General features: G+C 39.9%; 1 protein-coding gene across 11 annotated transcripts in view; it reads right to left on the bottom strand.

The window, feature by feature from the left end:
- Positions 1-24,368, bottom strand: part of rapgef6 (Rap guanine nucleotide exchange factor 6) — a 262,348-nt gene that overhangs the window by 149,145 nt on the left and 88,835 nt on the right. For all 11 annotated transcript variants that reach the window (XM_033029271.1, XM_033029274.1, XM_033029281.1 and 8 more), the window contains 2 exons: positions 7,614-7,689; positions 3,158-3,328 (listed from right to left, as the gene is read on the bottom strand). In XM_033029271.1, the coding sequence (XP_032885162.1) occupies positions 3,158-3,328; positions 7,614-7,689 (247 nt within the window). The remainder of the gene's footprint in view (positions 1-3,157; positions 3,329-7,613; positions 7,690-24,368) is intronic.

Raw genomic sequence — 24,368 nt, 5'->3', positions numbered from 1 at the left:
AACCTCTTCCCCACACTCATATATCTCATTATCTTCCAACTAGGGAATCAGCAAACCAGCCTCCCCCCAAGTTCATCGGAAAGGAAAAGTGATCCTAATAGCCTCCAGAGGACACGCTGTAGTGAGGTACAATGGTATTCCTGGATACCATGGTGCTCAGTTGGGTAGCAGTTATAGAGGAAGATAGGCATTGGATCCTGGACGTCTTACAACCTTCATGTAATCTACCAAGTTACACCTGAACATTCTTCATGAACAGACCTGAAGAGGAGTATCAACCCAAAATGTTACCTATTGAGTTGCTCCAGCACTTTGTGTCTTTCCACCAAAATGACGACCTGCCCCCCTCCTTCCCCAATCTTTGCACATTTGCACATTCCCCAAGCCATTCTACTCGTCATTTTAATTTCATGTTTCATATATTTTATGTTTTTTATGATTGTTGGCACATCAATTTCCCTTCTGGGATAAATAAAGTTCTATCGTATCGTTAGCTACATTCCATTTTGAATCACAAACTGTTGTTTAAGTAGGTGTAAGAAGGAACTGCAACTGCTGATATACACCGAAGAGAGACACAAAAAGCTGGAGTAACTCGGCAGGACAGGCAGTGTCTCTGGAGTGAAGTAATGGGCGACGTTTCAGGTCTAGAATCTTCTTCCGACTTGGGTCTGAGGAAGGGTCTCAACCTGAAGCGTCACCCATTCCTTCTCTCGTGAGATGTTGCCTGCCCGGCTGAGTTAGTTCAGCATTTTGTGTCTATCTTATTGTTTAAGTACTGCTGCTCTACAAATATGCTGCAAAATCTTACAAAGGCTTCCTCAAAGTTACCTCAGGCTCTATATCTGAAAAGGGAAATGCCGTTGGGCATGGAACACCATTGCCTGCTAACTTCCCCTTAAATCACATGCCATCCTCATTTGGACATCACCAATCAACAAACATTCTTCAACTTTCCGCCAATAGCATTCTGGGTTTCTTTTGCAATTACAGTAACTGAAATGATCGAGTCAAATGCTGATTTAAAGGAAATATTGAATTACATTAGGCTTGCTATGCATTTTTTATATAATTATGCAAATGTTCAAAAATGTACTTTCCATCCACAAGTGCTAATCATATCTGAATTAAGAAATTCAGTTTCAAACCTCATTCCAAAAGTTCAGTACACAATCTAGGCCAATAAGTTTGGTTTATAGTCATAGAATCAAACAGCATGGAAACAGGCCCTTCGGCCCAACTTGCCCATGCCAACCAACATGCCCCATCTACACTAGTTCCACCTGCCCACACGGCACTAAATCTATCCTATCCATGTACATGTTCAAATGTCATTTAAACATTATGATATTATCTTGCAGCTTTTAACAGATCAAAGCATCCCAAAATATTTCACTGGACTCTTATTTAAAATAAGTTAACAATGACCAACAAAATAATACTAGGGTGGCAAGGAACACCATCAAAGAGTGGAGTGAAAGGTGGAGAAACGTAGAAGGGATCAGAAAAATAATTTCAGATAAGGATCTGTCAGGTGAAGGCATAGCTGCTGCTTGAGCATTGATTACGTTGAAGATACTCTAAAAACAAAAATTGGAGGGCAAATATTTGGAGTATGTTGTTGGACCAAAGGCAAATATAAAATTAAGGGAAGAGGATAAGAATTTTAAAATCAAGGCATTGCTCAACCAGGAAAAAAGTGTCCAACAGGAAGAGGAATGATCAGTGAACCTGATTCAGTACAAGTCAGGACAAGGGTGGTGAATTTATGGATGACCTTAAGCTTACAGAGAGTAGAAAGTCAACACTTACATGAAACAATCCCTCAGTATAGCAGAGATGAAAGTTTCATTGTTTAACTGAAATATCAAGTCAAGACTTCTACCATCAGGTAAATTAGCAATGTAGGACAAGTGGGGGGTCCATGCATTAACTACTTGCTCAGAACAACTTTACAAATTGGTATAAACATGGACATTGTGGATACAGAAGGCAATATATCTATGCAAATCTTTAAAAAATCTCTGCAATGTACAATAATATCCTGTAATGTACCTCCCTCCCCTGGTGTGGTATTTGAAATCTCTGCCAACATTTGAGCTGATCCCCTTTGACAATATAAACGCTCTCCAAGACAGCATTCCTCTTTGCTGTGAATGTTCAATGGGTTTGGGGAAAGGGGAAACAAACGTATCACAGATACGTTTACGGAAACCATTGACCTTTGAAAACTGACAAAAAACAAGCAGTTCAACAAATAAGAGGCTCAAACCATACTAATCTCATCCAGACACGAGAGATTGCACATGCTGGAATCTTCAGACTGGGGTAGAATTCCAATCCAAGATGTCACTGGTCCATTTGGTGGGGCAGCGCAGTGCTGCCTTACAGAGACCCGGTTCGATCCTGAATATGGGTGCTGTCTGTACGGAGTTTGTATGTTCTCCCCATGACCGTGTGGGTTTTCTCCGGGTGCTCCAGTTACCGCCAACATTTCAATAAGATGCAGGTTTGTAGGTTAATTGGCATCAGTAAATTGTTCCTCATGTGTATTTTAGAACTCATGTACTAGTGATTGCTGGTCAGCGCGGACTCAGTGCGCCGAAGGACCTGTTTACACGCTATATCTCTAAACTAAATTTCCCTTCACAGATGCTGCCTGGTCTGCTGAATTACTTCAACACTTCTCATCTAGGGTGCTTTATAACACCTTTTTACACTTATTAGTCAGCTAGATTTTCAGGAGGAATTCATGGCAGTGCACTCTATACCTGTAATTTAAGATGGAAAATAGAAAAGTAGAGCCATTGGGTGTTTGTAAACGTGAAAGGTTGTTTCAAAGTGGAAAAACCCCACTTTAAAGATCAAATGATCTGTGAAATTAGTCATACTGCTAAAGTATCTTTTTGACTTACTGCTGCTTATCTTGATTGGAAAAACAACTGCATTTTTAGTGTCGCAGTCACTGCTTGAAAATGAACACTTAACTTTAACTGTACTTGGTTCAAGAACAATTCTTTAAACAGAAAATAACTTTGCTAATTTACTTTTACAAATTAAAAAATGTGTACTTAGAGTGTTGAATGTTAGTTTTTACACTTAGCTAAAGGTTCATTAAAAATAAGCGTATCTAGTACTTTACAAGAAAGGGCTTTACCATGTGATAAGTGTTGGTCTGCTGGGGTCGTTCAGAATGGTAAGAATCCACATTGTCTATGATTGTTTGTCGCTCTCCTTTCAGGTTGATCTTCCTGAAGCGCCGACGGGACTGCCGGCTTGTAACTTCCCTTTGTAGATTTTTCTCCTCATTCTCACTCAGATTTTCAACCTGAAATACATGTTCAGGATCCTGATTGAACATCCAGTTCTTCCATATCACAGAAAGTCTATGTAATCTTAGGAGACTCATGAGAAACGTGGAATAACATTAAACTGTGCCTGTGCGCATTAGAGAGGGGCTCTTGGAATAGAAACCGCATACAAGCACAGCAGCACTCTAACTGAGAAAAATTACGTTTCAATGAGCTGGAGGCCACAACTTCCTTCCTTTCAGGAAACTGTAAATAACGGTTTATCAATGCAAAAATCACATGCTTGTTTTTTGAGTGCTGAACATTTTTACTCTTATGAGCTAAATTTCGTCCAATGTAACAAACACATGCAAAATCCTTTTCATTTATCAATCAGTTCTTCAGTTTTCTACCATAAAAACTCTAAATTCAACATATTCAGTAGATACAATTGATTTCTTGTTTCGTCGTCTGCATTTGGGTCCTCCAAAGCAAACAAAAACTTTTAAAGGCTGTCTCTTATCATTAATTAAGTAATTTGACCTCACGAGAGCATTTTTTTTTAAACGCTGTGAAAATAATTCACTTGTCACATTCTTAGACTATATGTAAAAATACAAAACATTTGACTGATTTTTCTGTACTGGCTGGTGCATATTTACTTTTTTGAGTTAACGGAACTGATTTTACAGTAATCAGAAAATTTCAGAACCACACAAAATATTATTGAAATCTATTTAATTCAATGTCGAAAAATACCTTGTTTAAAAATAAAGGAAAACAGAAATACAGATGATCTTCAACAGAATGTAACCATCAACAAATTTGGGAAATTTTGGACAAAAGTGAAAGTCTTGAAATTAAAGTCAGCTGTTTTATGGTATTTTCACAATTACGCTCTGACATTGAAATCGCAATTCAGCAGCTCAGGCATTTTGCCCTCATTTACACATTAGAAGTTGCGATCACTGTTGTAATATAGCATTGTAAGGCACCGTGCCCGTTGATGTTTTCAACGATGATGATGATACACAGTAAATTCACCATAGAAAGCCACTGGGACCTGCTGAGAGAAATGCTCCTTTATGGATTTCAATGGCCAAGAAAATTAATATGGAAGTATTAATTTACATAATTTTAAATACTTTGGTTCTGACTTCACTAAGGCAGACACTAGCAATCTCCCAGAAATACTACGGGACCGAGAATCTAGGGGAGGGAGGAACTGAAGGAAATCCACATTAGTCAGGATATGTTGTTGGGTACACTGTTGGGACTGAAGATAGATACATGTCCAGGACCTGAAGGTCTGCATCCCAGAGTACTCAAGGATGTCGCCCTAGAAATCGTGGATGCATTGGTGATCATTTTCCAATGTTCTATAGACTCTGGATCAGTTCCTGTGGTCTGGAGGGTAACTAATGTAACCCCACTTTTTAAGGAGAGAGTAAACAGGGAATTATAGACCAGTTAGCCTGACATTGGTAGTGGGGAAGATGCTCGAGTCGATTATTAAAGATTTAACAGCAGCGCATTTGGATAGCAGTGACATGATCGGTCAATGTCACCATGGAGTTATGAAGGGAAAATCATGCTTGACTAATCTTCTGGAACTTTCTGAATGGATAAGAGAGAGGCAGTGGATGTGGTGCATTTGAACTATCAAAAAGCCTTTGACATGGTCCCACGCAAGAAATTAGTGTGCAAAATCAGAGCACATGGTATTGGGGCAGGGTTTTGATATGGATAGAGAACATGTTGGTAGACAGGAAGCATAGCGCAGGAATTAAAGAGTCCTTTTCAAAATGGCAGGCAGTGACAAATAGGGTGCCGCAAGGTTCAGTGCTGGGACCCCAGTTATTTACAAAAAATATTAACGATTGAGACAAAGGAATTAAATGTAACATCTCCCAGCTTGCGGATGACACAAAGCTGGGTGGCAGTGTGAGCTGCGAGGAGGATGCTATGAGGCTGCAGGGTGACTTGGATAGGTTGGGTAAGTGGGCAGATGCATGGTAGATACAGTATAATGTGGATAAATGTGAGGTTATCCACTTTGGTGGCAAGAACAAGGAGGCAGATTATTAACTGAATGGTGTCAGATTAGAAAAAGTGGAGGTGCAACGTGACCTGGGTGTCCTTGTACATCAGTCACTGAAAGTAAGCATGCAGTGACGAAAGCAAATGGCATGTTGGCCTTCATAGCGAGAGGATTTGAGTATAGGAGCAAGGAGGTGCTACTGCAGTTGTACAGGGCCCTGGTGAGACCACACCTAGAATATCGTGTGCAGTTTTGGTCTCCTAATTTGAGGAAGGATATTATTGCTATTGAGGGAGTTCAACGTACGTTAATTCCCGGGATGGCGGGATTGACATATGATGAAAGAATGGATCGACTGGGCTTATATTCACTGGAATTCAGAGGGGGTTCTGATAGAAACATATAATAGAAACATATAAAATTCTTAAGGGATTGGACAGGCAGATGCAGAAAACATTTTCCCAATGTTGGGGGAGTCCAGAACCAGGGGTCATAGTTTAAGAATAAGGGGTAGGCCATTTAGGACTGAGATGATGAAAAACTTTTTCACCCAGAGAGCTGTGAATCTGTGGAATTCTCAGCCACAGAAGGCAGTGGTGGTCAATTCACTGGATGGTTTCAAGAGAGAGTTAGATATAGTTCTTAGGGCTAATGGAATCAAGGGATATGGGGTAAAAGCAGGAACGGGGTACTGATTTTGAATGATCATATTGAATGGCGGTGCTGGCAGCACCTATTCTTTTTCCCAAGTTTCTAATTATTATTTCAGTGGATTTAGATATTTTCTGTATTTCTGTTTCCCTCGATTTTTAAACAAAATATTTTTGGACGTTAGATTAACTAGATTTCAATAATTGTTTTGAGTGGTTCTGAAATCTTCTGATCACATTCACTTTTTTGATAGCTTTGAGACAAGATGGGGGATATCCCAGTTAGTGGCCGCACCTCAATATGATGCCACTATGCTGTAGAATGACTAATCAGCATGCAGGACTTAGTTGTAAGAGATGGAGATAGCTGAAAGCCATACGCCATCATTGAGTTATCTCATGAGGAAAGCCCAAGCTTCTCTGAAGGTCAGCAGGGTCAACTCATTGCCGACCACAAAATCTGAGCTATTAAGTAATGCCAAGATCATAACGCAGATCATTATTCAGCTTAAGTACAACTTTCCCTATTACCACATCAAGAGAGTCAAGATTATCTTTTAATGGAATGTAGGCAGAAGGAACCTATTACCTGGTATCTTAGCCAAGGTTTCAAAAATCATGAAATTCACCATTTTAAGTAAAGAAAATAGATAACTATACCCGTGATACATTCTAATTTAAATGTGACAAGTTGTATTAATGCCAACAGAAATCAACTCACCACCAGATCGATTATTTTAATTATTTTAAAGTGGTATGCACTCAGCTCCAGTATGGCATCAAGAATATCCTCCCACTAAAGTGGCACAACAAAATAATATATGGAGGTGACAAGATTCATGGGATATTGTGGCAAGATTTTTTTCTCTTCCTAGTTAAATAATGTCAGTAAATTTATTAAATATGTGCACCATTAGTGTTTAAAATGCAGTAGAACAAGAAGTGATTAATATTTGATATTTATATATTAAGTGCAGTCTTTGCCAGAATGCTCTCATTGCAAGAACAAATTAAAAATACATTGCTCTTTCCCATTGAGCTACCCACGATATCCTCATTCAATTATCCCATCTTTACCTTCTTGACCCCAAATACATTCATCCTTCATGTATAATTTGGTACCATACAACACTTGCTTTATAGAATGTAATATTTGATTCCGTTTGGTCATACTTCATAAGTTCATAAGTTCTAGGAGCAGAATTAAGCCATTTGGCCCATCAAGTCAGATAATGGTAGGAAATTCTATAGTGAGGGTAATAGACAGGTGCCATAGTCAAAGATTTCAAAGAATATTCTATAAGGGAGCAAAATATAGTACTGGAGTACCTCAGGGGGTCAGGCAGCATCACTGGAGGGAATGGATAGGCCGTGTCACAAGTTGGAACGTTTCTGATTTTGATCATTTCCAACACAAGCAATTCAGGTTAAATATAATTATTAAGAATGAAACTTTGTCATAAACATGTCTGATTTCCGTAAGACATGTTATTTGTAACCCGGGAAGAAAGAGGGTTGGTTGTGTACTTGGCCAGTAAAAGCCGTAGTATTTCCATACTTAAAAAACTAACATATTTTACAAAAGTACAATAAAGTATGAGAAAGAAATTCTGTATTTCTGATGGTTCTTACCACAATCATTTCAGATGTTTCCAAAACAATACATTCACAGCCTCGTCTCAGATTTCCTGCAGACTGCTTGCCAAAACTACATGTTAAAGAAAAGGAAAATGTGGAGATCAAATTCATGAGTAACACAAGTTATTCATGGTCATTACAGGTGTTATTATACAGAAAATAGATAGGGAATGAATTGAGGAATGTAACATGGGCATGGTTATACAATATCATTTTGCATCTATTTAAAAGCCCTAAACTCACTCACAATGACCAATCTGCTAAACCTGTTCTTAATGCAAGTTTCAAGGCCACGAACTTCGTCCTTGGAGCAAACCATAAAAGGACAATCCCAATCGTCAATCCCACTCACGTGTTTTGAGGTTAGATTAAGTCACGCTCCTGTCTTAGTTGGCTATCAAAAATATTTAGATTTAATTATGTTTTGAGTCAAGAGAGTATTTTATTGTCATATGTCCCGAAATGGAACAATGAAATTCTTACTTCATTGTAATAAACAACACAAAGATCAATATATAAAAAAACACTAAACAATATAGGTCAAATACATAAGTGCAATATAGTACAGATTTGAAAAATTAAAATTAGTTAAACATCAGGAAACATTTAAGATACTCAAAACAATTAATTACATTTAACATGGCTATTTTTAAAAAACTAAAAGGAAATGAATGGAATTATTGAACTTCCCGTAGGTTCCTCGGGTGAATTTCCCGACAGATATTCTGAGAAACTGGAAGTGTACACACGATGTTCAGTATTGCAGCATATTCAGGATGACAGCAATGAGCAACAATGCAAAAATTCAGAACGCTACACATGCCTCGTTTGTGCAGGAATCCTGAATGCCTGCAACATTATGAAGTTTAAAACCTGGTGAAATACCAGCTTTTCTTTGCAGGTCCTTCACAAGGGTGAACCATCGGTTAGCATCTGGCATGGATGGTGCATTTGGCTGCGTTCTCAAGACTTGTGCGGACGAACTGGCCAGAGTTTACGCGGTGATCTTTAATCACTCACTACTACAGTCCGGTGTTTCCTGGCAAGTGATGTGCAAATGCGTCCTCGACTTCCTTGTCGGCAGATCTCAATCAGTGCAGATTATCCATCAGCACAGGGGCACCGCAGGGCTGGGTTGTCAGAACCGTGCACCCTCTCACACTCTCCACACCCATGACTGTGGAGCCAGACATAACTCCAAGAGGAGGGAGATCAATAATCTGGTTAAGTGGTTCCAGAACAACAATCTTACTCTTACCAATATTAAGGAGCCAATTGGTGACTTCAGAAAGTGAAACCCAAGGGACTATGCACCAATTCCATGGGTGCTGTGGCGGTGGAGAGAGGGAGCAGCATAAAGTTCTTGGGAGTACATATCTCCGATAATCTGTCCTGGACTCAGCACATTACGGCAATCTTAAAAGGAAGCTCACCAACTCTTCTTCCTCAAAGGTTTGTCAAGATACGGCATATCACTAAATGCTCCATCAATCATCTACACTTACTGTGACAAGCAAACTGACTGGTTGCACAACAGCCTTGTTCAGAACTTTGCCCAGTCCTTCCCGAAAACTGACCTCTCCTCTAAGAAAGGGATCTGCAGGAACCCTGCCTCAAGGCAGTTTATGTATAGGATCCACACCACCCTGGTCACACACCGTTTGTGTTGCTACCATCAGGAATGTGGTACAGGAGCCCGAAAACCTTTACCTCCAGGGTCAAGAACAGCTTCATCCCATCAACTATCAGGTTCTTGGAACACCTTGTACAACCCAACCTCAACCCTATTAAATAGCTACAGACCTTGCTGTTGCTCCACGCGCTTTGGTTTTTGCACTATCATGCACTAGATTACTTTGAATAACTGATAATCAATTGTTGTTGTTGTGTCTACTGTACCTGTAAAACTGCAGCAACAAGAATTTCATAATTCTGGTTCATATCTGATGCATATGACAAATAAAAGCTCCAGAAATGTTAGACCAATGTGGTCAATGCTGCTCTGAGGCCAACAAGTGTCAGGTATAATCTCCTGATCTCCAAATGTAACATGTCATAATCCTAACTGATAACTAAGAGAAATACCCATCAGCGAGACCTTCCTTGTGTGAAATAAAGACAACTCTTTAAATGCAATTTATTTTGTGACCTCAAGCCATTCTAAATCTCGACAGCTAATGAAATGCTTTTAATGTGTTGTCATTGTTGTAATGCAAGTATAAACTAGTTATCAGGGTGCAAATTATTTCAGATCTGGTAATGAGACGGGATTAATTAATGATCTAACAGTAAAGAAATATCTCTGAGGAAAGATAGTAGTTACGGTAGAATTTCATATAGAGATTAAGGGTGAAAAAAAGTATGAAACAGGTTTTCTAAGCTGAAATAAAGGCAATTTAAAATGCTGAAAGGAGAACGGTCTGAAATAGAATGGAAAAATGGATGGAGGGAAAGATGGTAGATCACAAGCAACAGGCATTTAAGGAGATATTTCACAGCAAGAAGCATTATTCATATCTAACCAAGGACAGTACCAAACTGAAAGAAAATCTATACGTTTCAAACTTAATGGTAATAATAATAATAAATTTTATTTATTTTATGGGCGCCTTTCAAGAGTCTCAAGGACACCTTACAAAAATTTAGCAGTTAGAGGAAAAACATGTAAGGGGAATGAATTAAATAGTAGAGACATGACTAGTACACAAAGTAAAGACAGAATTCAATACAAAACACAATATGAGGCAATTAATGCACAGATGAAAAGGGAGGGGGACGTGGGGCTAAGGATAGGCAGAGGTTAAGAGATGGGTCTTGAGGCGGGACTGGAAGATGGTGAGGGACACGGAATTGCGGATCAGTTGGGGGAGGGAGTTCCAGAGCCTGGGAGCTGCCCTGTCCCCAAAACTGTCCCCAGAAGGCTCTGTCCCCAAAACTGCGGAGGTTGGACTTGTGGATGGAGAGGAGACCGGCTGATGTGGATCTGAGGGACCGTGGGGGGATTTGGTGCCGAGGTAGATCTGGGTGTCATCAGCGTCACAGTGGAAGTCCAGGTTGAAGTGGCGGAGTATCTGACCAAGGGGGAGGATGTTGATGATGAAGAGGAGGGGGCCGAGTACGGAGCCTTGGGGAACGCCTTGAGTGACTGTGGCTGTAGCAGAGGTGTGGTTGTGGAGAGAGATGAAGTGGGATCTGTTGGAAAGGTAGGAACGGAACCAGCTGAGTGCAGAGCCTTCAATGCCGAGGTCTTTGAGTCTGGTGAGCAGGATGTTATGGTTCACTGTATCGAAGGCTGCGCTCAGGTCGAAGAGGATGAGGATGTTGAGGGAACCAGTGTCAGCAGAGGTGAGGAGGTCGTTGAGGACTTTGAGTGCAGTTTCTGTGCTATGGAGGGGGCGAAAGCCAGATTGGAGGGGTTCAAGTAGGTTATACGCAAGGAGGTGGGAATGAAGTTGCGACGCAACGATACGCTCCAGGGTTTTTGAAAGAAAGGGGAGGTTTGAGATTGGGCGGTAGTTAATGTGAGAGGAGGGATCAAGACCAGGTTTCTTTAAGATTGGTGTAACAGCAGCAGTTTTGAAAGCGGTGGGGACAATTCCTTGGGACAATGAGGAGTTGTAGAGATTAGTGAGGTAGGGGCAGAGAATGGGGAGGCAGGACTTCAGCAGGGGAGTGGGGAGAGGGTCGAGGGAGCAGGTAGTGGGTTTGGAAGAGCTGATGAGTTTGGAGATTTCAATAGGGGTGACCAGGTCAAACTGGGAGAGGAAGCAGTGTGGAGGAGGGGTAAGGAGGTCAGTGGAGATGTTGAAAGGAGGGGCCTTGGTAGGTGGTGGAGTAGATGCTGGGGAGTCGGGTAGAAATGGTAATGGTAGAAAACTAGAAGACTGAAATTTCTAAAACCAGCCTAAAAGGTGGCTATACCTTGAATAAAAGGTGGCTATTATAGTTTATAAATTCAATGAACAAATAATCTATGTATGACTATGTAATATAAAAACAGACGAGAGGTTCTGCAGGTTAGCACCAGTACCTTGATTAGTGTCCATAAAGTGATCCCAAGAACGAGAGTGCGATAGAGAGAAAAGCGGGTTTCTGACGGTGCTGCTCTTTCTGTTGGGTACCTGGCATGAATTCCCACATTCTCTGTTACTGAATGCTGGGAATCTTGCACAAATCCAATAATGAATCGTTCCATGACATAGTGGAGAAGCTGCCTGCGAGGGCCATTGTTGGGCAGGCTGGGATCTCTTCTGGGGTAGGGGTGACCTGTACAAAAGGGACGGGTTACACCTTAGCTGGAGGGGGACCGATGTTCTGGCAGGCAGGTTTGCTAGTGCTACACGTGCGGGTTTAAACTAAATAGTGGGGAGGAGGGATTGACAAATTGTGAGTATAAAGATGGAGTTGAAGGGGAAGTGACTACAGGAAAAATTACAAAAGATTCCCGAATTAATGGGAAGTAAAGCTTGAGAAGGGACAACAGAGTAAGGTCAGGGCCAATTGCGAACGGTGCGAGGGGGGAAGTGAATACGGAGGTCAAAGTGCTGTATATGAATGCGCGAAGTATAAGGAATAAAGTGGACGAGCTTGAGGCTCAGTTAGAAACTGGCAAGTATGATGTTGTGTGAATTACTGAGACATGGCTGCAAGAGGGCCAGGGCTGGGAACTGAATATTCAAGGGTATACCTCCTATCGAAAGGACTGACAGGTGGGCAGAGGGGGTGGGGTTGCTCTGTTGATGAGGAATGAAATTCAGTCCCTTGCAAGGGGTATCATTGAAACAGGAGATGTGGAGTCAGTATGGATAGAACTAAGGAATTGTAAGGGTAAAAAGACCCTAATCTACAGGCCCCCAAACAGTAGCCTGGACATAGGGCGCAAGTTGAATCAGGAGTTAAAATTGGCATGTAGCAAAAGTAACGTTATGGGAGATTTCAACATGCAGGTAGACTGGGAAAATCAGGTTGGTACTGGACCCCAAGAAAGGGACTTTGTAGAGTGCCTTCGCGATGGATTCTTAGAACAGCTTGTATTGGAGCCTACCAGGGAGAAAGCAGTTCTGGATTTAGTGTTATGTAATGAACCGGATTTGATAAAGGACTTCGAGGTTACTGAGCCATTAGGAGGTAGTGACCATAACATGGTCAGGTTTAATCTACAATTGGAGAGGGAGAAGGGTAGATCGGAGGTGGCAGTGTTACAGTCGAATAAAGGGGACTATGGGACCATGAGGGAGGAGCTGGCCAAAGTTGACTGGAAAGATGCACTAGCAGGGATGACAGTGGAACAAAAATGGCAGGTATTTCTAGGAATAATACAGAAGGTGCAGGATCAGTTAATTCCTAGGAGGAAGAAAGATTCCAAGAGGAGTAAGGGGCGATCATGGCTGACAAGGGATGTCAGAGACAGTATAAAAATTAAAGCGAAGAAGTACAACGTAGCAAAGATGAGCGGGAAGCAAGAGGATTGGGTAATGTTTAAAGAACAACAGAAGCTAACTAAAAAGACAATACGGGGAGAAAAGATGAGGTACGAAGGTAAGCTAGCCAAGAATATAAAGGAGGATAGTAAAAGCTTCTTTAGGCATGTGAAGAGGAAAAAATTAGTTAAGTCCAAAGTTGGACCCTTGAAGACTGAAAAAGGTGAATTAATTATGGGGAACAAGGAAATGGCAGATGAGTTGAACAGGTACTTTGGATCTGTCTTCACTAAGGAGGACACAAACAATCTTCCTGATATAGTAGTGGCCAGAGGATCTGGGGTGACAGAGGAACTGAAGGAAATGCACATTAGGCAGGAAATGGTGTTGAATAGACTGATGGGGCTGAAGGGTGATAAATCCCCAGGGCCTGATGGTATGCATCCCAGGATAGTTAAGGAAGTGGCTCTAGAAATCATGGATGCATTGGTGATAATTTTCCAATGTTCTATAGACTCAGGATCAGTTCCTGTGGATTGGAGGGTAGCTAATGTTATCCCACTTTTTACGAAAGGCGGGAGAGAGAAAACAGGGAATTATAGACCAGTTAGCCCGACATCGGTGGTGGGGAAGTTGCTGGAGTCAATTATAAAAGATGAAATAGCCGCACATTTGGATAGCAGTACAGGATCGGTCCGAGTCAGCATGGATTTACGAAGGGGAAATCATGCTTGACCAATCTTCTGGAATTTATTGAAGATGTAACTAGGAAAATGGACAAGGGAGAGCCAGTGGATGTAGTGTACCTGGACTTTCAGAAAGCATTTGATAAAGTCCCACATAGGAGATTAGTGGGCAAAATTAGGGCACATGGTATTGGGGGTAGAGTGCTGACATGGATAGAAAATTGATTGGCAGACAGGAAACAAAGAGTAGGGATTAACGGGTCCCTTTCAGAATGGCAGGCAGTGACTAGTGGGTTACCGCAAGGCTCGGTGCTGGGACTGCAGCTATTTACAATATACATCAATGATTTGGATGAAGGGATTCAAAGTAACATTAGCAAATTTGCAGATGACACAAAGCTGGGTGGCAGTGTGTCCCTGTGAGGAGGATGTTATGAGAATGCAGGGTGACTTGGACAGGTTGGGGGAGTGGGCAGATGCATGGCAGATGAAGTTTAATGCGGATAAATGTGAGGTTATCCACTTTGGTAGCAAAAACAGGAAGGCAGATTACTATCTAAATGGTGTCAAGTTGGGAAAAGGGGAAGTACAACGGGATCTGGGGGTCCTTTTTCATCAGTCTATGAAAGTAAGCATGCAGGTACAGCAGGCACTGAAGAAAGCGAATGGCATGTTGGCCTTTAAAACAAGAGGAATCGAATATAGGAGCAAAGAGGTCCTTCTGCAGTTGTACAGAGCCCTAGTGAGACCACACCTGGAGTATTGTGTGCAGTTTTGGTCCCCTAATTTGAGGAAGGACATTCTTGCTATTGAGGGAGTGCAGCGTAGGTTTACAAGGTTAATTCCTGGGATGTTGGGACTGTCATATGCTGAGAGAATGGAGCGGCTGGGCTTGTACACTCTGGAGTTTAGAAGGATGAGAGGTAATCTCATTGAAACATATAAGATTGTTAAGGGTTTGGACACGCTAGAGGCAGGAAACATGTTCCTGATGTTGGGGAAGTCCAGAACCAGGAGCCACAGTTTAAGAATAAGGAGTAAGCCATTTAGAACGGAGACAAGAAAACACTCTTTCTCACAGAGAGTTGTAAGTCTGTGGAATTCTCTGCCTCAGAGGGCGGTGGAGGCAGGTTCTCTGGATGCTTTCAAGAGAGAGCTAGATAGGACTCTTAAAAATAGCAGTGTCAGGGGACATGGGGAGAAGGCAGGAACGGGGGGGGGGGGGGGGGGGGGTACTGATTGGGGATAATCAGCCATGATCACATTAAATGGCGGTGCTGGCTCGAAGGACCGAATGGCCTACTCCTACACCTATTGTCTATTGTCTGAAAGTTACTAGCACAACCACACAGCGACATGTAGGGTTCAGAGCTGCACAGTAAATGTGGGCCATTGTTGGGAACTGGCAGTATATGCTACATATGCTGACACACTACTTCATACGCTGACACACTGCCCAAGTCCTCGTCTTTCTCATCACCTCTTCATCATGAGCATGTTAGAAGCTCCTCTCATCTCTGTATAATCATATTTTTGCAATACCGCAAAAAAAGCAGCAAAGAGATGGCGACAAACTCTTATGCTAAAAATGTGTGGAAATGTGCTGAGGTATTAACAATATAGCTGCCAATTATCAGTTAGTGCATGCTTTACCAACCCTCCATCAAAGTCTCTTGGAATTAAATATTAACCTTGATGCTGCTGCAAGCAACTAGGGAGAAATATCACAAGATGAAATGTTTTCATGCGCTTTGAATATTTTCGTTCATTAATTATAAAATACAATGGTAGAGTTCAGCAGAGGCAGTGGTGGTAATGGAAGACTCAGTCAAAAAAAAAAATCAGATAATGTAAAAAATCTGTTTACTTTCCAATAGGCATAATAAGGCAGTGATAATGGAACCATCAACTGAGATGTTTTCAAGTCATATGAAATTGCCCAAATTACACAATCAAAGCCATCAAACCTTGCAGAGAAAATCTACTAATTCCAGCAGCAGGATTTAAAAAAAGTGAAGATGCACTTATTAGAAGTACGGTAAATTACAATACTACACAACACATATGTCTTAATACATTTTTTGTACCGCTTCATTTTTTGAGCTTTAAGAAAAAGATAGAAGTAAAGAAAGTGCGCAAGAGTCGTGAAGGTGCAAGAGAGTGTTGAGAAAAGAAAGACCCTTAGAAAATAAGTTAGAGAAGGAAGTAAAGAAAGAAAGAAGACCCTAGAAAAGAAGGAAAAAGAAAGGAGAAACAATCGCTCTATTATAACATTAAACTCCGCAGAAAGGGTACTACCAACCAAGTCTGTTTTTGTTATTTTGTTGGGGTTTTTTTGTTTTGGGATTTTTTACACCCCCTTACCAGATCCTGGCACCTTTTATTTATTTATTTATTTATTTTTAATTACTATTGCACCTTATGCTTATAATAGTTCCAAAAACGTAGACCATGTCTTTTGGAAATGGTCTGCTTTGCCTGCTAAGAGGAATCTCATCTCTCCCAGATGTAGTGTTTCAAACATATTTGATATCCACATTTTTATTGTTGGTGTAGGCGCATTTTTCCAGAATTTAAGTATGAGCTTTTTTCCCATTATTAGCCCGTAATTGAGTAAATTCTTCTGAAACACGTTTAGTTCAAGGTTACCTTCCGATATTCCAAAAATAATCCATTCTGGTTTTGGTACCAGTTTTATTTTAATTAATTTTGTAAAGATGTCAAATATTTCATTCCAGAATTTTTGTATTTTTGTACAAAAAACGAAAGAATGCGCTATGGTAGCTTCTTGACACAGACATTTATCACAGATGGGTGAGACATTAGGGAAGAGTTTATTTATTTTAGTTTTTGAATAATATAGTCTATGTAATGTTTTGAATTGGATGAGAGTATGTCGTACGTTGATCGAACATTTATGCACCTGTAGTAAGTGATTATCCCAGCTCTCTTTTGAAATTTTTATAGCTAATTCTTGTTCCCAGTCTCTTCTAATTCCATCAGTTGTGGGTATTTCTATGTTTAAGATGATGTTATATAAGTACGATATTAGATTCGCTGATTCCGTCTTTGTCTTCATTGCTTCATCCAGTAAGTCTGTAGGCATATTATGATAGTCTTTTGTGTATTTTTTCAGATAATCACGAATTTGAAGATATTTAAAATATTGATTATTTTTCAAATTATATTTCAGTTGTAGTTGTTGAAATGATAGTAATTTTCCCAATTCATACAGATCTCCGAGCGTTTTGATTCCCATTCTTTCCCATTGTATAAATGATTTGTCTATAATTGATGGTTTAAACGATGGATTATTAACTATTGGTATTAAAAGAGATAGGTTTCTTAATTTTAGGTTCTGTTTTATTTGTTTCCATGTTCTAATTGTGCTATGTATAATTGGATTTTTATTATAATTTTTGTTATTCAGATGTATTGGTGAGAGGAGAGTCGCTCCTATATTACACGGAGAGCAGTCCTCTCTTTCCATTACAATCCAGTCCACCTGCTGGGCAGAATTGTCCAGCAGGTGAATCATATTTTTTATATTTACTGCCCAATTATAATACATAAAGTTGAGAAGCGCTAGACCACCCAACTCTTTTCGTTTATTAAGGTGTGCTCTTTGTATTCAATGGGATTTATAATCCCATATAAAATTTGTTATGTCTGAATCCAATTTTTTGAAAAACTTTTTTGGGAGATATATAGGTATTGATTGAAATAGGTATAGGATTTGTGGTAGAAAGATCATTTTTATAGCGTTTATTCTGCCTATTAGGGACATCGGAAGTGTTTTCCAGAATGTAATCAAATTATTTAGTTTCTTAAGTAAGGGATTATAATTGGCTTTAAACATATCATGGTAGTTTCTAGTAATTTCAATTCCCAAATATTTGAATTTTTCTGTGGCTATTTTAAAGGGGAATTTCCGGAGGTGTGTTGAGTCTTTTGGTTTTATCGACATAATTTCACTTTTGTTCCAGTTTATTCTATATCCTGAGAGGGATCCAAAGTCCTCAATTAAATTTAATATGTTTGGTATACTAATTTGTGGTTTTGTGATGTACAATAGTACATCATCGGCGTATAAAGATATTATGTTATTTGAGTGTTTTGTATTATAACCATAAATATCCGGGTGTGTTCTTATTTTTTCAGCAAGGGGTTCAATTACCAAAGCAAATAACAGCGGTGATAATGAACATCCTTGTCTATTACCCCTTGATAATTCAAATTTCGTGGATAGTATATTATTAGTTAGTATTCTAGCCGTGGGTTTGTTATATAATAATTTTATCCATGCGATGAAGTTCTCTCCCATTTGGAATTTTTGCAATACTTTAATCATATAATCCCATTCTACTTGATCAAACGCTTTTTCTGCGTCCAGTGAAATGATAGATAACTCTTGGTCATGAGATTTATGTGAATGCATTATGTTAAGCAAGCGTCTCAAATTATTGAATGAGTGTCTCTTAGGTATAAATCCTGTTTGATCCTCATTTATTAATCTACTAACATACCTGCTTAGTCTTCTGGCTAGTGTTTTCGCTATTATTCTTTGATCCGTATTTAACAGAGCAATAGCTCTATATGATCCTGGTTCTTCTATATTTTTATCTTTTTTAAGTATTAATGTGATAGTTGATTCTGCTAATGTTTCAGGTAATCTTTGCTCTTTAAAAGCATATGTATACATTTTCTGTAGGCGTGGAGTAACTATGTCATAAAAGGATTTATAGAATTCGTTACTGAATCCGTCTGGTCCTGGTGTTTTTCCGTTCTTAAGTGTGTTTATTGTGTCTTCTATCTCCTTAGACGTAATTTGTGCTCCCAGTTACATAGACATAGAAACATAGAAACATAGAAATTAGGTGCAGGAGTAGGCCATTCGGCCCTTCGAGCCTGCACTGCCATTCAATATGATCATCATCAGTTCCTCTTGTTCCCTCAGTTCTAATTGAGGGAGATTACAATTATCCAGAAATTCTGAGACTTTATTATTGTCTATTGACGTTTTAGATGTATATAGATTCTGGTAAAATTGAGCAAATCTTTTATTGATATCCTTGGGTTTCATAAATGCATAAATTTTAAACAAGAGAAAATATAAGTCAATTGTGTCAAATATTATAATGTGATAAGCCCCCACTTAAGAGTAGTGTGTGCAGTCCTAGTCGCCCCATTACAGGAAGGATGTGGAGGCTTTGGAAAGGGTGCAGAGAGGGCTTACGATTATGATGGGTGGATTAAGGGGTATTTGCTACAAAGACAGGTTGGACAGACATGAAAATATCAAATACTGGAGATGTAGCTTTAAGGTGAGAAAGGAAAAGTTTAAAGGAGATGTACTGGGCAAGTTTATTTTATACACAGACTTTTAGATAGGTTAAGAGATTTTTGGATAGGCACATGGGAATGAAGGGTATCGAGCGATATGGACTATGTGCAGGCAGCTGAAAGTCTTGGCATCACACTCATGGTGGGCTGAAGGGCCTTTTCCTGTGTTGCACTGTTCTGTGCGCAAACAAAGGTATGTGAAAAGTGACAAGGTTATTGATTGCACACACACTTAAAGCCACCACAGAAAGAACTAATCAATCTTTCCAAGATCTCTAAAGTCAGTAAGTATTCCCTCTTTATTCCAACTCCTGTTGAAATTAGACTCTCTGAGACTGTGTTATCGTACATTGTAATTGGGAAGCAAGCAAGCAAGAGCAAACTAAGGCAAGAAAACAAAGGTGCAGAATAATATTCCTAACCTTTTCCTCAAAAGAACACCATATTAGCACTGAAAATTATTTTGAGACCCCAATGTTATATAGAACATGTAGTTAGTCTTAAATTTCCATTAAACACCAGTTTCTAATTTTTACACTGTCATTAAACAGGTTTGTTAAAAAAAATTGAAAAGCTAACAGCCATTATGCTCCAACAGTAGTAAAGGGCCTGTCCCACAGGCGATTTTTTAGGCGACTGCCGGCGATTGTCATAGTCGTAGCAGGTCGCCGGAAAACCGGTGACTGGACCACACTACGACAAGCTACAAAAACCTGCCAACTAGTCGATGTCAAGCTGCGGCAAGCTACCGACAACCGCCGACCTAATCGTCGCAACTTAGGACGTCCACCTACAACCACACAGGCGACAACCTACAACAACCGGTCAACCTACCTCCACCTGTGACAAACTACGACCTTGTCGGCGACAACTGAAGACAATGCCTGTCGCTACTTGACTTCTCTTGACGCCGGTACCTGTCACCGATTGACATAGGTTGTCGCCAATGGAATTCACCGAAGTCAGCACCGGCGACAACCTACGTCACCAGGCGACAACCTACGACAGCACCTACGTCAGGAGAAGTCAAGCTACGCTCATTGGCGTCACATCCACTCGCCAACTGTCGCCGAAAATGTTTGAACATTTTGAAAATCCAGCGACGACCAGAAAGAGGCTACGATTCTTTGGGCGACGAGGAGACTACTCACGACCATACAGGCGACCATGTGGCGACAGCCTAGTCGCCAAAAAAAATCGCCTAAGTGGGACAGGCCCTTTATTCAGTTAACCTACGAAGTGTCATTGCAACCTCATTCCTTTATATTTATGGCCCCAAATTGGGCTACGTCCAATAGGGATAGCTCATCTAAAATAAGACAAAACTACTTGCATTCATTGAAGTACCATAATATTTAATCGCTCTGGAATATCTTATATTATTCTATATTAAAAGCATGAACTAAATGTAAATAATTTTCAATCTGTTGTTCAGATTATCCAAATCTATCCCATATAATGAAGTAGCATTTAACTCCAGTGAATTAACATATTACAATTATCTCTAACAATGCATCACACTCAATCTTCAGATTTGGAAATGGGGCTGGTCTCAACCAAAGCCAACATCTGGAATATCATATTACAAATATGAATTGCTTAAAAACATGCAAGTGCAATACATTAAAGATTTCACAGTTGTTTAGCACCAAATTGAAATAAAATTATTAAATTAATGCATTTGTACCTTCATAATTTAACACCGGAATAATGACGTTGTACAAATTTCATAAAAGACAAATCAAATTGGACTAATTTGTGACGGGAACATGGAACCCACCGTCATGTCACATGGCTGAAGCACAGAGCATGAACAGCACTGAAAGGAAATCCAGATAAGCACGTGAGAATTAATGTATGAATTACAAGCCGGAATGTGGCCTCATCAGCCTGCTCTGACATTCAATAGGATCATGGCTTATCTAACTAACATCAACTCTGCTTTCCAGTCATCCCTAGGCATTGCACAACCCCTCATTAAAAAAATATCTCTCATTTTATAACATCTAAATACTCTGCTTCCACATTCCTTCAAGGAAGAGAGTTCCAAAGACTAAGAAACCTCAAAGAAAAATAAATTAGACCCAATTTCTGTCTTCAATTTGCGACCCTTTCTTTTTAAATAGCTCTCATTTCTAGATGCTCGCAGAGAAACATCCTCTTCATCTCCATTCCATCAAGACCCAAAGGAACCTGTATGTTTCAATTAAGTCCTCGTTCAATGCAAACTTATATTGCCCAATCTTGCCACAAGGCAACCTGCCTATTCCAGATATTGTTCAAGAATGCATTGAAAACATTGATAGAATGAGACGAAGTAAACAGTAGGTGAAAGCTCGTATCTAGCATAATTTTTAACTAAAACAAAGGGACATTAAAAGTACAGACTTGCATTGAGATACAAGTAGTCTACATAAAATGAGCATCTCAAAGAATGCTTAACCTGAACACAGAACCTTTGGAGTGGTACAGTGGTGCAGCAGAAAAGCTGCTGCCTCACAGCGCCAGAGACCCGGGTTTGATCCTGACCACAGATGCTGCTTGTGCAAAGTCTTTCCACCCATTAGCTCTAAACTAAACTAATGGAGAGGAATACACATCATTAGATTGAGAGCCAAATTGGAAACAAGATAGATTTCAATTTTTCAGGTATGAAAATTCAAAACCCTGTTCGATAATAATTTGAATTTAGATTTATAAATTGTATCATATGCTTGTGGAATGCCAAAACTTAGGGTCATAAAAAGATATCCACATTTATAAATCCACAAATGAAAAGGTAGGATAAGTGTCCTTACCCTAAAAATTGCTGAGAATGTGGAATATGCTTCCACAAAGCCCTTTATTGTAAAACACAGGAATCACTTAGAACTAAATAGAGGAAAAATGGTGCCTAAAAATGGGATTGACCAGTTCGGGAGTATGTTTTTTTCCTGTACTGTAAATTCTCTGTAATTCAAACATCTATACTCATGTTTATATTCAGTACTAGACTAAGTGGGACCCGTTGGGTCCCAGCATCACACGGGAGGGCTGGTCACCAACACAATATTCCACCTCTCCACCAATTCCAATATTGCTCGCCAGTGGGGGGGGGGGGCTTTCTGTTGCGCTAGTATGGATGTTGCGGGCCGACGGAAAAGGTTTCCAGAGGGCTAGTATAGACATTGTGGGCCGAATGGATTCTTGGGCTGGCAGCCAACTGTTGCAACGATTTTAAAAGCTAAACCAAGGCAAACAATTTTGCTGCAGCCACCCAACAACCAAAATACATTTTGTGAACACAAACTTTTTAAAAAGGCGAGGCAAACAATTGGGCAGCAGCCACCCGACAACCAAAATTCATTTTGTGAACACAAACATTTTTAAAAGGCGAGGCAAACAATTGGGAAGCAGCCACCCGACAACCAAAACTCATTTTGTGAACAAACTTGTTAAAAAGGCGAGGCAAACAATTGGGCAGCAGCCACCCGACAATCAAAATTCATTTTGTGCACACAAACTTGTTAAAAAGGCGAGGCAAACAATTGGGTAGCAGCCACCTTACAGCCGCATCGAGGGGACTCACCGTGGAATAGACGTGCGTTCAGTGTTATTCGCAGCTCAGAGAGCCGTGACCCTCTCGCTTCCTGGGTCTGGCAGAGATTGAGTAAGGGACTACACTTCCGGATTTTATAGTCCTTCCCCCCTGCCGCCAGCGGGGGCAGCAGAGAGAATGGGGATTTTAAAAAAAACATTAATATCTCTCTGATTTTTCATCGATGGGAAAAATCCTCTGGTCCCGGAAGGCGGAGGGGGGCTCTGAGGTGGCCAATAATAACGGCAGTAGGTGGCGGCGTTCTCTCGGAAATCACACCACAGCGAGTCAAAAGCGGTCAAGATCAAACTTTTAGTAATATAGATGACACTGCATTTTATCCTACAGGCTTCTTTGCATATTTCACTCATCCTTATTTAATTTGTTAGTGTCATCAGCTTCTTGATAATCCGGCCGCATTATACTTTGGGTCACAGAGCATTCAGAATAACTTTCAATTCATTATGATAAATAACAAGCTTGGTTAGGCTCAACACACTACAACACCACAATGGAGGATTCAAAATGAACAGCACATTTTGATACTTTTCCTTCACTAAAGTTCAAAATCATGGAAACCATTTTTGCAAGAGCTTATCGACCATTTACTGTAGTGCTTTATCATTAGAAATATATTTAATTACAAAATGGGAATGGAGCTTTTCAGAAGAAACGGGAAGAAATTGTTGATGCAGAAGAGAGAGAAAAATTGTGGCATAAGATGCTCCAGTGATCATGTTGATTCATCCTCAGTCAACCTTAGTTCCTTTGTGTGTTCTTTCTGCAAAAGAAGTTGATTATTTTTTTATAAAAGCAAAACCATGCAATGCAGGAATGCAAGTATAATTATTATTTTGAAAGATACTTCTTTTGTGGCTACATCCATCAAATATCAATACTTCAAGAAAAAAGGGAAAGGTCAATTTGAACATAATGGTCAAAGAAAATGAGGCGAAGGAAATAGTTATGGTGAACAAGGAAATGGGAGAGGAATTGCAGACATTCCTCATCAGTCTTAATGGCTAAAAATGCTGCAAATTCACCCATCACTAGAAAATACAGACAAGGAATACAATCGTTGGAGAATGTGAATTAGACAAATTAATAATATTTAAGGCCGATAAGCTGCCTGGAACTGATAGTTTTGCAGCCAAGATCCTAAGCTGAATGGCTAAAGAGATGGCATATGCATTAGTTATAATCTTTCAAAACTCCCTACATGTTGGAGAGGTACTGAAGGATAGGAAAACTGCCTAACTGCCAAAAATCTAGAATCAAATTTAAGGGAGCAGTAGCAGTGTTTATGAGATATATTAATGATTGAGAGGAAGAATGCCAAATTTGCCAGTGATACAAAAATGGGGCAAAAGGGAAGCTATGACGATACAGTCTACAATGAGATGGTTAAATGAATTGGTAAAATATTGGCAAATGGAGCATAACGAGAGAAAATACAGTTATTTTCATTGGAAGCAAGAATAAAACAAATTACTTTTCAAATAGAGAAAGACTGCAGGAAACTGTAGCAAAAAGGACTTGATGGTCGTACATGAAGCACAAAGGAAACACACGGGTGTAGTTGCCAACCAGGAATGTGAATGCAAAGCTGGTTTTATGTCAGCTGATTTGAGTATAAAAGTAAGGACATCTTTCTGCAATTTACAGGACACCATCAAGATTATATCTAGAGTTGTGCACAGTTACGGTCTTGCTGCTCTTTCGA

Source organism: Amblyraja radiata, chromosome 11 (genome assembly GCF_010909765.2).
Source record: "Amblyraja radiata isolate CabotCenter1 chromosome 11, sAmbRad1.1.pri, whole genome shotgun sequence".
NCBI classification, from domain to species: Eukaryota; Metazoa; Chordata; class Chondrichthyes; order Rajiformes; family Rajidae; genus Amblyraja; species Amblyraja radiata.
This window is presented reverse-complemented; position numbering and strand designations above follow the sequence as displayed.